Source organism: Stenella coeruleoalba (assembly GCF_951394435.1).
Source record: "Stenella coeruleoalba genome assembly, chromosome: 10".
NCBI lineage: Eukaryota > Metazoa > Chordata > Mammalia > Artiodactyla > Delphinidae > Stenella > Stenella coeruleoalba.
Window position 1 is genome coordinate 52,070,336 of NC_137156.1, and position 14,294 is coordinate 52,084,629.

At 42.5% G+C, this 14,294-nt stretch overlaps 1 protein-coding gene across 2 annotated transcripts in view; it reads left to right on the plus strand.

Annotated features, from left to right (window-relative positions):
* Positions 1–4,843: 4,843 nt before the first annotated feature.
* The window catches only part of STT3B (STT3 oligosaccharyltransferase complex catalytic subunit B), a 98,445-nt gene continuing 88,994 nt past the window's right edge, over positions 4,844–14,294 (plus strand). The window contains exon 1 of one of the 2 annotated variants that reach the window (XM_079934961.1): positions 4,844–6,043. In XM_079934961.1, the coding sequence (XP_079791087.1) occupies positions 5,733–6,043 (311 nt within the window). In that variant the 5' untranslated portion in view covers positions 4,844–5,732. Of the gene's footprint in view, positions 6,044–6,133; positions 6,435–14,294 lie in introns of those variants that run through there. The other variant, XM_079934962.1, reaches the window with a different exon arrangement.

The window sequence follows — 14,294 nt, forward strand, 5'->3', positions numbered from 1 at the left end:
AACATTTACCTCTTGAGCATCGGATCTCTTTATCTATGTGTCTCTATGTTAGACACCTCCTCTTGCGTATCCTAAAGAGACTTAAAACATGACATGTCCAAAGCTGATCTGATCATCTTCCCTCCAAACCTGTGCCTTGTCCTGTGCTCCCCATTTGTGTGACACCACCTCCCACCCCAGGCTCATCCTAACCCTGACTTCCACCATCAATTTTTGGATTCTGCTCCCTTGATAGCTCTCCAATCTAGCACTTCTTCTCTGGACCCCGCCCTTCTACTCTCATCCTTTCCTGTGTACTCTTCACGCTGCTGTCAAACATTTTTTTCCATTAACCAAGTCCGATGCTTTTATTGTTGTTCTAAATGCTTCAGTGACTCCCAGCTGCTTAAAGGTTAATATCTCAACTCCTTAACCAGGCAGACAAATCATTGATAATGTGGTTCTTATCTCCCTTTCAGCCTCATCTTTCAACGCACCTTCATTAATACTGAATTTCGAGTATGACTTCCAAGGACTTCCTTGTTTCTGCTTGGAATGCCCGCATCCCTCTGCCTGGTGTGTCTTGGTGAATTTCTGCTTTGCTCCTGTTATTTCACCACTCCACTCATCACGCTGTACCACTTATGTTTGACTGTCTAACCCCTCGGAGATGTGAACTCAGGGAGGACATTATAAGCACCTAGCAGGATCAAGAAGTTAAGTGCAGAGAGGCAAAACAGTACACCCAAGCTTCATGCACAAACTGGAAACCATTTTTTCTATGTTGGTGAGCTGGAAACTGAGAATGAACCGTGTTGCAATTTATGTCTATGGGTTCCTTAGTAGTTCTTCAGTAATGCATTCCTCATGGAAGGAACCTCGGAAATCTCAGATATTGGCCCTCGTAGACCGATGAGATCTCTCACTGGTCCCCTCTCCAAGGTGCTTTCCACATTGTACACCAGTAATCTTTTCAAACCGCACAATGATCATCTCTCACGCCATATCACACACACCACATCCTGCTTAAAGCCCTCATGGTTCCATATTACTCTGCAGTTACAACAAAACAAAAAACACCTCTTAACATGATCCACACTATCTGGCCATTTCTTCAACTCCTATCCCACATTGTTCCACTATCCGTGTTGCAGCCATACTGGCCCTTTTCTGGGTTCCTTGTACTTGCCTACCCAGCCCCACGGCAGGGCCTTTGCATGTGCTTCTCTCTCTGGATAATTCTTTCCATTCTTCTTCCCCTGGTCCATTCATTCTCACCCCCAGTCCTCAGCCCTAGTGCTGCTTGTTAAGGGTAATGTTCTCCTCTTCTGCAGATCAAATCCCCTGTGTATCTCCCTTCCATTGTATTTGCCACATTCCATTTTTGGTACTTAGTAATGTGATGGTTCAATGTCCACCTCCCTAGGGCTGGAACCACATCCCTCATGTTCTCTCCTGCATCCCATGATCCACATAGAGTCTGGCATAAAGGAGGAGCTCAATGAATACTTGAATGAATCCGCGAGTGAGTGAAGATCAAGAATAACAGGATTGGGCTTCCCTGGTGGCGCAGTGGTTGAGAGTCCACCTGCCGATGCGGGGGACACGGGTTCGTGCCCGCGGAGCGGCTGGGCCCGTGAGCCATGGCCGCTGAGCCTGAGCGTCCGGAGCCTGTGCTCCGCAATGGGAGAAGCCACAACAGTGAGAGGCCCAGGTACCGCAAAAAAAAAAATAAAATAAAATAACAGGATTTATGTCATGGAGTGTTCTGCCTATGTTTTCCTCTAAGAGTTTAATATTGTCTGGCCTTACATTTAGGTCTTTAATCCATTTTGAGTTTATTTTGTGTATGGTGTTAGGGAGTGTTCTAATTTCATTCTTTTACATGTAGCTGTCCATTTTCCCAGCACCACTTATTGAAGACTGTGAAGGCTGTCTTTTCTCCACTGTATATTCTTGCCTCCTTTATCAAAGATAAGGTGACCATATGTGCATCACAGCAAGATCCTTTTTGACCCACCTTCTAGAGAAATGGAAATAAGGAAATGGGACCTAATGAAACTTAAAAGCTTTTGCACAGCAAAGGAAACCATAAACAAGACAACCCTCAGAATGGGAGAAAATATTTGCAAATGAAGCAAATGACAAAGGATTAATCTCCAAAATTTACAAGCAGCTCATGCAGCTCAGTATCAAAAATACAAACAACACAATCCAAAAATGGGCAGAAGAACTAAATAGACATTTCTCCAAAGTAGATATACAGATTGCCAACAAACACATGAAAGAATGCTCAACATCATTAATCATTAGAGAAATGCAAATCAAAACTACAATGAGGTATCACCTCACACGGGTCAGAATGGCCATCATCAAAAAATCTACAAACAATAAATGCTGGAGAGGGTGTGGAGAAAAGGGAACCCTCTTGCACTGTTGGTGGGAATGTAAATTGATACAGCTGCTATGGAAAACAGTATGGAGGTTCCTTAAAAAACTAAAAATAGAACTACCATACGACCCAGCAATCCCACTACTGGGCATATACCCTGAGAAAACCATAATTCAAAAAGAGTCATGTACCACAATGTTCATTGAAGCTCTATTTACAATAGCCAGGACATGGAAGCAACCTAAGTGTCCATCAACAGATGAATGGATAAAGAAGCTGTGGCACATATATACAATGGAATATTACTCAACCATAAAAAGAAACCAAATTGAGTTATTTGTAGTGAGGTGGATGGACTTGAGTCTGTCATACAGAGTGAAGTAAGTCAGAAAGAGAAAAACAAATACCACATGCTAACATATATATATGGAATCTAAAGAAAAAAATGGTTCTGAAGAACCTAAGGGCAGGACAGGAATAAAGACGCAGATGTAGAGAATGGACTTGAGGACGCGAGGAGTGGGAAGGGTAGGCTGGGAAGAAGTGAGAGAGTGGCATGGACATATATATACACTACCAAATGTAAAATAGATAGCTAGTGGGAAGCAGCCGCATAGCACAGGGAGATCAGCTCCCTCCGTGCTTTGTGACCACCTAGAGGGGTGGGATAGGGAGGGTGGGAGGGAGGGAGATGCAAGAGGGAAGAGATATGGGAACATATGTATATGTATAACTGATTCACTTTGTTATAAAGCAGAAACTAACACACCATTGTGAAGCAATTATACTCCAATAAAGATGTTAAATGGGGGGAAAAAAAAAAGAATAACAGGAGTTTTCCCTGCTGCTTTTACCCTCGCGTCTACTCTGTATTTGCATATGTACCTTAACAAAATTTCAAAATATTTCCAGATAAGCGATCTAATTTGATATTAACAATTGACTCGAAGAGTAGAAAGGGTAACCCATGCAGGTGACTTGTCCAATGTTACACGGCTAGTAAGCAAAAAAGTGGGACCAGAACCAAGCTTTGTCACTTTTCAGACCAGGGCTCTGGCCATTAAACAACCAAAAAGGAAGCAAAAGAAGATAACGTGCAACTTAATAGGCAGTATCTACACAAAAGGCAATAAAATAGAGATATCCAAATAAAAATACAAAATAAGATTTATTTTAGGTTGATAGAACTTTGGTTCATGGAATACGGGCACAAGTTCTCTAAATGCTGGCATTTTAGCCTAGAAGGTTTGGGCTCTTACATAGAGCAAGTCACCTAGAATTCTGGTACAACAGGACTCAGTTAATATTCTATCATAATTCTCATTAAAATTTAGATGTTCAATAAATGTCGGCTATTAAATCATTAGTGGGAAAGTCTATTTCTGGAAACCTTTTCATCCTTTCCTTAATGAGACTATTTATTTATTTAATTTTGTAGGGAAATGAGAGAAAAGTTAATCATCTAGCAGGTTGAGTACGTAGCTGGGTCCAGTTGTTTCAAAGAGCAGCCGCTAACTAAGGCTACTTATTCATTTAGCTAACATTTTGAAAAGACCTACTATTTAAACACAACTTCTAGATGTGTTTACATTTTCTTTACTAAATTTTTTAATGACTTAATAATTGAGTGCCTTTATAATATTACGCGAATACACGGTTTTAAGTTCAGATGTTATTTACCTAACAAAATGGACAATTTTACGTAAATATTAATTTACATGAAAAGTTAATCAAGTATTTACGGAGTGTTGATCATACTGAAAGCTCCGTGCCTTTCCTGGGGCTTATATCAGAGCACTTCTAGTCTCCATATATTATATATATATATAAATTTTTATTGAAATAAAGTTGATTACTCCACTTATACTTAAACTCATTTTGCTTTGAGTTTAGTCTACCGGGTAGCACTTTCTTTTGGGGGGCAGGGGACTGGGTAAAGGGGGAGAAAGGTTTAAAAATACAAACTAGACGTGCAAAAATTCGTGTACAGGGATCTGCAGTTCGCTATCACCTAATGAAGAGAGGATTGGGTAACAGCTTAAAGTCCACAGAAAGTTTCACTCGTCCGATGGAATGTATGCAACTGTTAACAATTTCCTACATTTGCCCACATTTCCAGTGAACACACGTTATCTTTGCAATCAGGAGAATACAAGAAGCGAAAAAAGCCGGAGAAAGTCGCACTTCGCTTGTCCCACGGGTCCTTCCCGAGCTAGGGGCTTGTTTGCCGGCTCCGGCGAGTTCCCAGCGCCGGCAAACGTGCCCTCGCCCGGGACTTCGGAAGCAGGCCGCCTGGCGCAGCTCGCTGGGCTGGTCGTGGCGGGGCCGCTGGCTGGTGATTCGCTGCGCCAGGAGCAGGGAGCCCCAGGCGGCAGATCCCTACGCGCCAGACCCACGCGCGGGGCACTAGTACTGCGCGCCTGCGCGTCCGCGCGCCCGGTCACGTGATGGGCGCTCCGCGCAAAGCGGGTTAAAAGTCACGACCTCGGAGCGCCCGCGAGCGCCCGGCCAGTCGGCGCGGCGCTCCCTGCGTTCCCTAAACCGGTTCTAAAGGAGGCCGCCCGTCTGTCCTCGACCTCCTCCCGCCCCCTTGGCCCGGCTCAGCTCGAAGCAACGCGCGGAGTCGCCTAGCGCCCCTCCTGGCCGCCAATACAGGCGCGAGAAACTGCGTCTTTCAACTGACAATGAAGCAGTAACCGCGCAGCCAGGCCGCTCCGGGCGAACGAGCGCGAGGCGGGGAGGGGGAGGGGAGAACGGTTGGGCCAAGCCCCGCCCCAGCTCGCGCCCCCATTGGCCAGCACCGCGGTTCTGGGCCCGCCCCCTAACGGACCTGTCGCATTGTGACAGGCGTAGGGGCCAGTTCCTGTTGGGTCGGGGGCGGAGTCAGAGGTAGCCTGAGCTCCGCCCGGACTCCCCAGGACTCCTCCTCCTGCTCCTCACGGCGGGGCGGGCGGCGGGTGTGGGGGGAATGTCATTGCTGCTACGAGTCGTGGTGCCGCCTCCGTCTGCTCCTGCTTTTTCTCTGGCGCCCTCGTCCCGTCGGCTTTCGCCGCTGCCGCAACTGCACTGGGAAGACGGATGGCTAGAGGGGCGCAGGGGCCATCCGAGTTGAGAGAGCGGCGGTCGCGGCCGCTGCTGAGGCGGAGACTCCCCGCCGCCGCCTCCACCCCCCGTCCCCCGGCCTCGCGGCGCTAAGGGCAGGCGCGCGCGGCTCTCTTCCCTCCTCCTCCTCTTTCTTCTTCCTCCTTCTCCTCCTCCTCCTCCTCCTCCTCCTCCGGGTCCCCGCCCAGCACCCCTCGGACCAGGAGGCGGCGGCGGCGGCGGCGGCGGCGCGGAGCAAGACCCGCCGCCGGGGCACAACATGGCGGAGCCCTCGGCCCCGGAGAGCAAGCACAAGTCGTCCCTCAACTCATCCCCGTGGAGCGGCCTCATGGCCCTGGGGAACAGCCGGCACGGCCACCACGGGCCCGGGGCCCAGTGCGCGCACAAGGCGGCGGGCGGCGCGGCACCGAAGCCGGCCCCCGCGGGGCTGTCCGGGGGGTTGTCGCAGCCGGCCGGCTGGCAGTCGCTGCTCTCCTTCACCATCCTCTTCCTGGCCTGGCTTGCTGGCTTCAGCTCGCGCCTCTTCGCCGTCATCCGCTTCGAAAGCATCATCCACGAGTTCGACCCGTGGTAAGTGCCCGCCGCCCCTCCCCCGCCGTGGGCCCGGGACCGGGACCGGCGCCTCCCTCCCCCCCCCCACCGCCCCGCGCTCTGCCCGGACCCGCCACTGGTCCCGAGCTCGGGCGCGCCCCCGCCTGCAAGCGAAGTTTCCCCCGCGCCGCTCGAGGCGGGGCGTCGGGGCCCGAGCGGGACCTTGACTCGGGTCGGGCGAGTCTGCAGACTCCCAGGAGGGCGAACGCTTCTCTTCGTAGCCGCCTCGGCCCGCAGAGTCCGACCCGCCGCGCCGGGCGGCGGACTATCCGCCTCCCCGCCCGCGGCTCTCGCCTGCTCTCAGCTTCTCGCGCGCGTTTTCGGCCGGTTGGGATGGGCTCGCCCAGGGGGTGCCCTGTTGCAGTTGGAGGTGAGTCCAGATGTGCAGGAGTCTCGTCGGCGCAGCCTCGCGGTTGCACGCTTTTACCGCGTTTCTCTTGGCTCTCAGACGGGAAGGGAAAAAGCGAGGGAGTGAGGTGTTGGAGGAAAGGAAATAAGAACCCTAAAAGTGATCTGAAAGCTAGGGACGCTTATTTAATGTTAGATATTTTCAAGAGTGGCTTTTTTTTCAAGTCTTTAAGTGCACTCTGCACCTCACCGGTCCGCAATTATCTTGGGCTACTTTTTAGAGCAGGCTCATTACTCTGTGAGCCAAACTGTCACCCTCAGTATGTTATGCACAATATCCGAAAGCGTTGCAGTAGTTCCTTCATTGGTCTTTGCAGGAAGGTTTGTGGATTAGAGAACAAACAGTACCATAGTGATGGGGAGCGCTGGATTGTAATACTGAAGTTTCACGTGGTATCAGGGACTGACCTGAATGTTTTAGGAAATTACCACATAAAGAGCAGTAGCTAATTTAGCTAACTTAATTCACTGGTCTGTGAATTATTTAGATAGGAAGAGTGCTTTATTTTTTTTTTCCAACTTGACCAACCTGGGTTAAGTTTTCTTTGTTTTTTGTTTTAGCCCTAGTCTATGCCTTTTAAACTGACTTAATTCATCTTCTTGACCCATCACCCTTGAGTTCATCTTACTTCCTTATAATTAGGCCCAACTAAACTTGAGGGTATTTGTCATTGGAAGTACAGAGAGAGAATCTTCTTGAGAGTTACTAAATATATGGATAATAAATATTTGGGGGAGTGAGTTACCCATATATTAAAATACCAATTGAAGTTCTGTTACAGATAGAAAAATTGGTAGTGCATCATCTGTTGAACACCAGAGGGGTCCACTTCTGGAGAATCCAGTTTAGGTAGACAGTTAACAGCTGTGACATGCTTCCATGAAACGTTTCCTTTCCATTTTAGAGGTTTGATTTTTTAAAAAAAAACAACTTCTGTGTTACTTGGAATCACAGAAGAAAATAAATTACTGTGATGCTTATGAACTAGACAGAGTTTTCTTAGTCTTAGCTTTGAAACACATAAGCAAATTAGATAAAAATGAAATTGAAACCAGAAAATGAAAACTGCTAATGTTTTGCTGAACATGTAAAAAGAGAAAGTTGTGTTTTTTCAGTTTACAAGAGCAGAAGTGCATGGTTGACCAAACATTACGGGTAACAAAAATTGTGAATAATATTTCTGGAGAGTATCATTTTTATAAACAGAAGGCTGCATAATGTTTAGTAGTAACATTGAGGCTTAAATTAAGGATTGCAGAAAAATTCACAACTGAATGATGAGATGATTGATATTTTTCCTAATTTTGAAGGAAGATTAGAAATCTGCATCAAGTGAGCCAAAGAGTTTCTACTAAAATTGAGTATTATAATCATGAAAAGTCTTATCGGATTGCTTCACAGAGAAGTTTTTTTTTTTCAATATGGCAAAAACTTAAAAGTTGATTTCTTCTCTAGTTTCAAGAATATGCTTGGAGAGCATAACCCTTTTTTACTCACACAAAAATCTGTTTGCATCTTTCTGTGCATAAAACACATTTCAGAAACATCCTTTAGTAGAATGAATGACATTCTACATTCGAATTTTAATTCATATACTGTAAAGGTATATAAATCTCTTCAGTCTTAAAGACCTACTTAATGTAGGTTTTCGGCTTGTGTTTATGTTCATAATGTTAGGTAATTCTGATTAGTAGTAAATAGCCTTTTATAAAAAGGAATTGTCCCTATCCTTTATTGTGAATGGAGATTGGCCAGTATAAATCTAATGTCGTAAGTATAATTCAGGTGACTTAATGAGAGAATTTTCAGTCAAAAAAAAAAAATCCCGTGTTTGCTCACTTATGTTTTTCTTTTCATGTCTTTCAAAGATCTCAGTTAGGCATCTTATTTTTATAATCCATTCCTGTTGAAAAATTTGAATTTTAAAAGTGGTTTTCCTTCAAAGCTACTAATAGTACCAGCACTTTGATTCTACAAGCATTCTAGTGTTATACTATCTTGGGAGTCTCTCAGATTACTGTTTTAACATGTAGTAGTAACATGAACCTTTAATAATGTTTAAATGTTCCTCTCAGGTTGTGTATCCACAAACCAATTTATTCTGGCTTTCCCTGATCCCTTTTTCTCATGTCTCTGTACTGGATTCACTTCTGAAATCTTTTTAGTGAAAAGTTTACTTTCTCTGTTTGATTGTGAGTTATTTCTGTAAATTTTAACATTAGTACTTAAATTGCGTAAGACTCTAGTTAGCTGCCAAAGGTGACTCATTGTCACAAAGTTATACTTGTTTTTTAAGTTTGTCATTCAAGTTATTTTATAAATCTTACCAGTTGTTATAAGGGTTGGTATGTGATGTTCAATAGTATTTATTGAATTTTAAAGTACACTGCACTTTTTTAGAACTTCGTCGCATTTTTGGTAATGATCTCCACCACTTCACTTTAGTAATTTCCTCCCTTATCAGTTGACTTGATCAGACATGAGGACACAGTTTGAGAATTTGTTGTCTGTACTTGGCAAACATTTGGTTGACCAACTAGTTTAACAGCACCTAATTTTATCTTCTTTTTATCTGGAGCAGAATCTAGTTCCTACTTATTTTTGTTGTAACTATTAATGCTTTCATATTAACCAGGTGCTTTTCCCATAACCATTATCTTGTTAAATTGTGGTAGCTTTTCCCACAGAGACGATGGAAAAGCTCCCTATAAAAGAGTTGCATTTTTCCCTGCCTGCACAGGTTGTAGGGGGTTCTCCTTGGAGCCCTAGAAGGAGACTTCTCTGAGCTTTGAGTTCTGGCTGCAGTTAGCTGTAAAAGGGCAGCAGATGCCTTTTTGCAGGGCAGAAAGCTGCAATTTAGAATTGAAAATTGGGATGCATTTTTTCATAGAAACTATGGTATAAATAGGTTAATTAGTACAAACATGTTTTCAAAGGAGTGATAAACCTTTGGAACATAAGCTGTTTGTAAGTTGGGGACTACTTCCTGTACTTTGAGGTCTCCATGTTTTTCTTCACTTTGCAGATGACAAAAAGAGGCTATTCACCTCAGTTCTGAAGAAGAGAAAATGGGTAACAAAACAAATTTTAGATCAGAAACATCCCTAAATCTTAAAAAGGCACTTTATGGAATCATTAGCAACAGCAGTCCAAATGCACTTCAGAATAGGTACAGTAAGTCCCTACATACGAACCTTCAAGTTGGGAACTTTCAAAGATGGGAACGTGCCCCTGTATGCCAGCTGTTGTACAGTACTACTGTACTTTTCAAGGTACTGTACTGTAAGATTAAAAATGTTTTATTTATTTTTTGTGTTTGTTTTTTATGTATTATTTGTGTGAAAAGTATTATAAACCTGTTACAGTACAGTACTATGTAGCTGATTGTGTTAGCTGGGTACCTAGGCTAACTTTGTTGGACTTAGGAACAAATTAGACTTACTTACGTGCTCTTGGAGGAACGAACTTGTTCGTTCATATGTAGGGGACTTATTGTATACTGTCACTGATTTCATTGTAATTTAAAACTTTTCTAGCCTTGAGTTCTTGAGATCATTCTATGTTGTAGGAACACTCAGGGAGGAGGTGAAAGGAGTGCCTTGAGCTGCTGGGTTGGATGATGGGATTGGACCTCATCCCATTGGGTGAGTGTGGTGGCTCCTATAGGTAGTAATCCTGGGTTTCCTGAGGCATGTCCTGGGGGAGTTAGGCTCTGTCAGCAACCACTTTGGAACTTTTTCTTGCTTTAGAGTATTCATACGTTGAGGGCTAACTTGAATAATACTGCACATGACATACTGCTATGAGTAGTTTGCATAAAGACAACATTGGTCGTAGAAACTTAGAATAAGGATTGCATTATAGGCTCTGACACAGTTATTATGAATATGAGGAAACTTACTAGTCTGCCTATGATCTGTCTCTGATTTTTATGCTCTCAATAAGTTTTGGGTGCTTTGGGGTATGAGAGAAAATGTTAAAAGTTCTCTTCATCGTGATATCTTATTAATCAGTGCATATGTGCTCTCAGAAATACCGGAAAGATTAATATTATCCAGTGACTGAATCATATTTTTTTCCTCAATTTGTTTACTTTGCAAACTTAGTGCTATTAGAGAAAGACAATATTGCAGTTAACTTCAATTATAAAGCACCCTACAATTCAGTAGACCTGTATAATGCTAATTGTTATGAAAATTTTCAAGCATACAAAAAAGTTGAAAGATTTTTACAATGAACACTCATACTGAACATGTAGATTCTACGGTTAGTATTTACTTTATTTGCTTTATCGTATCTTTTTATCTGTCCATTACTGTTTTTAAATCTTACTTGTAGGATACCGATAGTGTACTGTAATGTAATGAATGTTATCTTTGTTCCTCAACTCCATGATAAAGAGGAGCTCTTATTTCTGGGTAGCACTTACTTTCTATAATACTTGAATATAATGAGTATAAATACTGTTTATATATCGTCTTTGATTGGAGTGCAGGTTAGAACCAGATTCAATCATCCTAGGTTTTGGTTAGTAACTTACCTAACCTACATCATAAGTCATTGCATTAGCCCAAGTCTGTTAAATGACTGTTGAATCTGGTGTCTCAGGAGAAACTCTGAAGTTATTAGAAAGATATTGATGTTGGTTTTATTAGATTTAGTTTATGTGGAACTCCTAAACTTTTGAATTATTAGAAGCCTTTTATTGGTCAGCCTGTTGCTTACTATGATGAGTCTTATGCTCTTTCTTTGCCATGTTTTATCCACATGGAATGCTTAATGGAGTTTTCGGGGGTTTTTTGTTTTTTTTTGCGGTACGCGGGCCTCTCACTGTTGTGGCCTCTCCCGTTGCGGAGCACAGGCTCCGGACGCATAGGCTCAGCGGCCATGGCTCACGGGCGCAGCTGCTCTGCGGCATGTGGGATCTTCCCTGACCGGGGCACGAACCCGTGTCCCCTGCATTGGCAGGCGGACTCTCAACCACTGCGCCACCCGGGAAGCCCTGCTTAATGGAGTTTTATGTATGATTGCAAAAGTGGCTTCTGTCAGTCCCTACAATAAATAGGAAGATAGGAAAACATTTCAAATAATGTAGGACCCACAACTATACTATATGGGCAAATTAATACTGTTGAAAGGAAAAAAATGTAAATGGTTAACCTGCTACTCCATCTTCACTCCTTTATTTGCTTTACCTTATTCGGGTGGACATTTTTTGTTTTTAAACCTCTTACTCTTTTCTGAGAAGGTTTCTGTGTCCTTACTTTACCTTTTTCTTACATGAATAATTTCCAGGGATTTAGAAATTGATAGAAAGTGTCAATACCATAAGATTAAAAAAAAATGGTTGTTAGGTCAGGGTTGGAAGAAATAGGAGCAACTGCTCGAGGCTCTCATGTTTTAGCATTGATAAATGTACATTAACTGGCATTTGTAGACATTCCAGGAAACCTAACTACTATTTGGAGCTTTATTTCTTTGGAAAAGTGCTTTCATAGTTTTAAATGAAAGACATTTAAACATATTTTCGAGTATAACCTGTATGTAAGTTGGTGTCTTTATGTTGGAGAAGTTTGTACTATTTTTAGGAAAACAAATTTCTAGAAAATTGTGACTGGTACTTGACCATATCATCTGTGACTTTTTTTCTTTCTTTGGAACTTAGTGTTGCAGGGTAACTTTAACATGTGTTCTAAATAGTGGTAGATACTTAGTTTTTTACCTTGTCTTATAACTTGATTTTAGATCCTAGAATTGAAGAGATCAGGTAACATCTTTTATTTCTGTAGATAAAAAATATTTCAATTCAGTATTCCTCTCAAGGATTGAATAATACAGGTCCACCTGTTCTCCAAAATCTATGTCTCCGCCTGTTCTACAAAATCTATGTCCTTTTTATTGCACTCTGCCTCCAAGGCAGGCTTAAATGAACGTGTCCTCCATTTAATTTAATGTTTTTTAATCAGCGGCCCTGATTTAAGTCTTAACACATTGACCTATCAAAATGCCCTGGGCACAGTCCCTGCTCAAGCTAACCAGACTCATTAGTTGGATGATGGCTAATTACTTTGTTTGTTTTGATGTAGGGAAGAGAGAAGAGTTGATGGTGGCTTAAAGTTGTTATACCTGAATGACTAGGGAATTTTCAGAGACGGGCTTTTAAGGGAATAGCTGAATGAGAGGGAAAGATGATTGAATCCAACTGAATGTTGTTTTCATTTACATTTGTCTGTAAAAAGTTCAGAGTAATGAGGTTGGAAATATTAAGCCATTTGAGTTAGAGAATTATGGGGTGGAAGTTAAACTTTTGGAGTAGACTCAGAATTCTATAGAGTAAAGGACTTTTAGAGTATATGTTGGTTGGATTGGCTTGTTTTCTGGGTGAAGAAACTGATTGCCAGAGTGGTGAAGTACTTTTTCTAAGGTGGTGCAGTTGTGGGTTGGCTAGATTCTTTTCTGTTTTCTTTGCATCTGTGTTTGCATTAGAGGAAGTTTTTGAGAAGTTGTTTGAAAATTGTTACTTCAGAAGATGAGGGGAAGTTAGTGTCTACCATTCACTTTATTTATTTTTTTAGAGATAACTTTATTTAAAAAGTATTTATTTATTTGGCTGCATCAGGTCTTAGGTCATCAAATCCGTGGCGTGTGGGATCTTTGGTTGTGGCATGCGAACTCTTAGTTGTCATGTGGGATCTAGTTCCCTGACCAGGGATCGAACCCAGGCACCCTGCATTGGGAGCGAGGAGTATTAGCCAATGGACCACCAGGGAAGTCCCTACCGTTCACTTTATTCTTTTTTTTTTTTTTTTTTTTTTTTTTTTTGCGGTACATGGGCCTCTCTCTGTTGTGGCCTCTCCCGTTGCGGAGCACAGGCTCCAGATGCGCAGGCTCAGCGGCCATGGCTCACGGGCCCAGCCGCTCTGTGGCATGTGGGGCCCAGACCGGGGCACGAACCCAGACCGGGGCACGAACCCGTGTCCCCTGCATCGGCAGGCGGACTCTCAACCACTGCGCCACCAGGGAAGCCCCCTACCGTTCACTTTAAATTGACAGTGTGGGAGATGTTGGCAATTCAAGTTTAGTGATGGAAACAGCTTTTGTGTGAAGTTTGGCTTCTTTAGAACTAGTGATTTTAAAAACTGCATCAGTTATCTGTAATTTCCATAACTTAATAATTTCCATAGTTTAAATTTTCAAACTTTTATTTTTTGACCTTTTTTTCCTTCATTCTTAATTTTTCTTTATTCTTATCCCAAGGGAAATACTAATGCATAAAAACATAAAGAAATTTTGTTTCTCTTAGTAAAGTATTAGCGATTTGCTGATAACCAAGTTGGTAATGTTTCTTTTGGGGTTTCCTTTTAATATCTTTTTCATGCCTTAAAGGTTTATTAGCTATTCTCGGGTAAAGATTTTTCTTCATACTATGGGTGTTCTGTTCTTTAATATTATCTAGCAAACTCTCCAACCTGCAAATGACTTCAAGTGAATTTGATTTTTAAACTTAAATTATTGGACTTCTCTTTCTATAGATAGATGGATAGATAATATTACAGCACATACTGTTTTCTGTACTATTTAAAAAATTAAAATATATTCATTCATAATTAATTTCTAAAGTGCCAGTATATGCGCAGCTGAAATTATTGTTTGTTGCTGGCCAGATGGGTGGAGTTGGTGAAAAGAATCATGCTTGGAAACTCACTTGTGACCATAATGCTTTTTTTTTTTTTTTATTGAGGTAGAGTCGACATATAACATTAGTTTCAGATATATAACATAATAACTTAATATTTGTATACATTTTGAAATGATCACCGG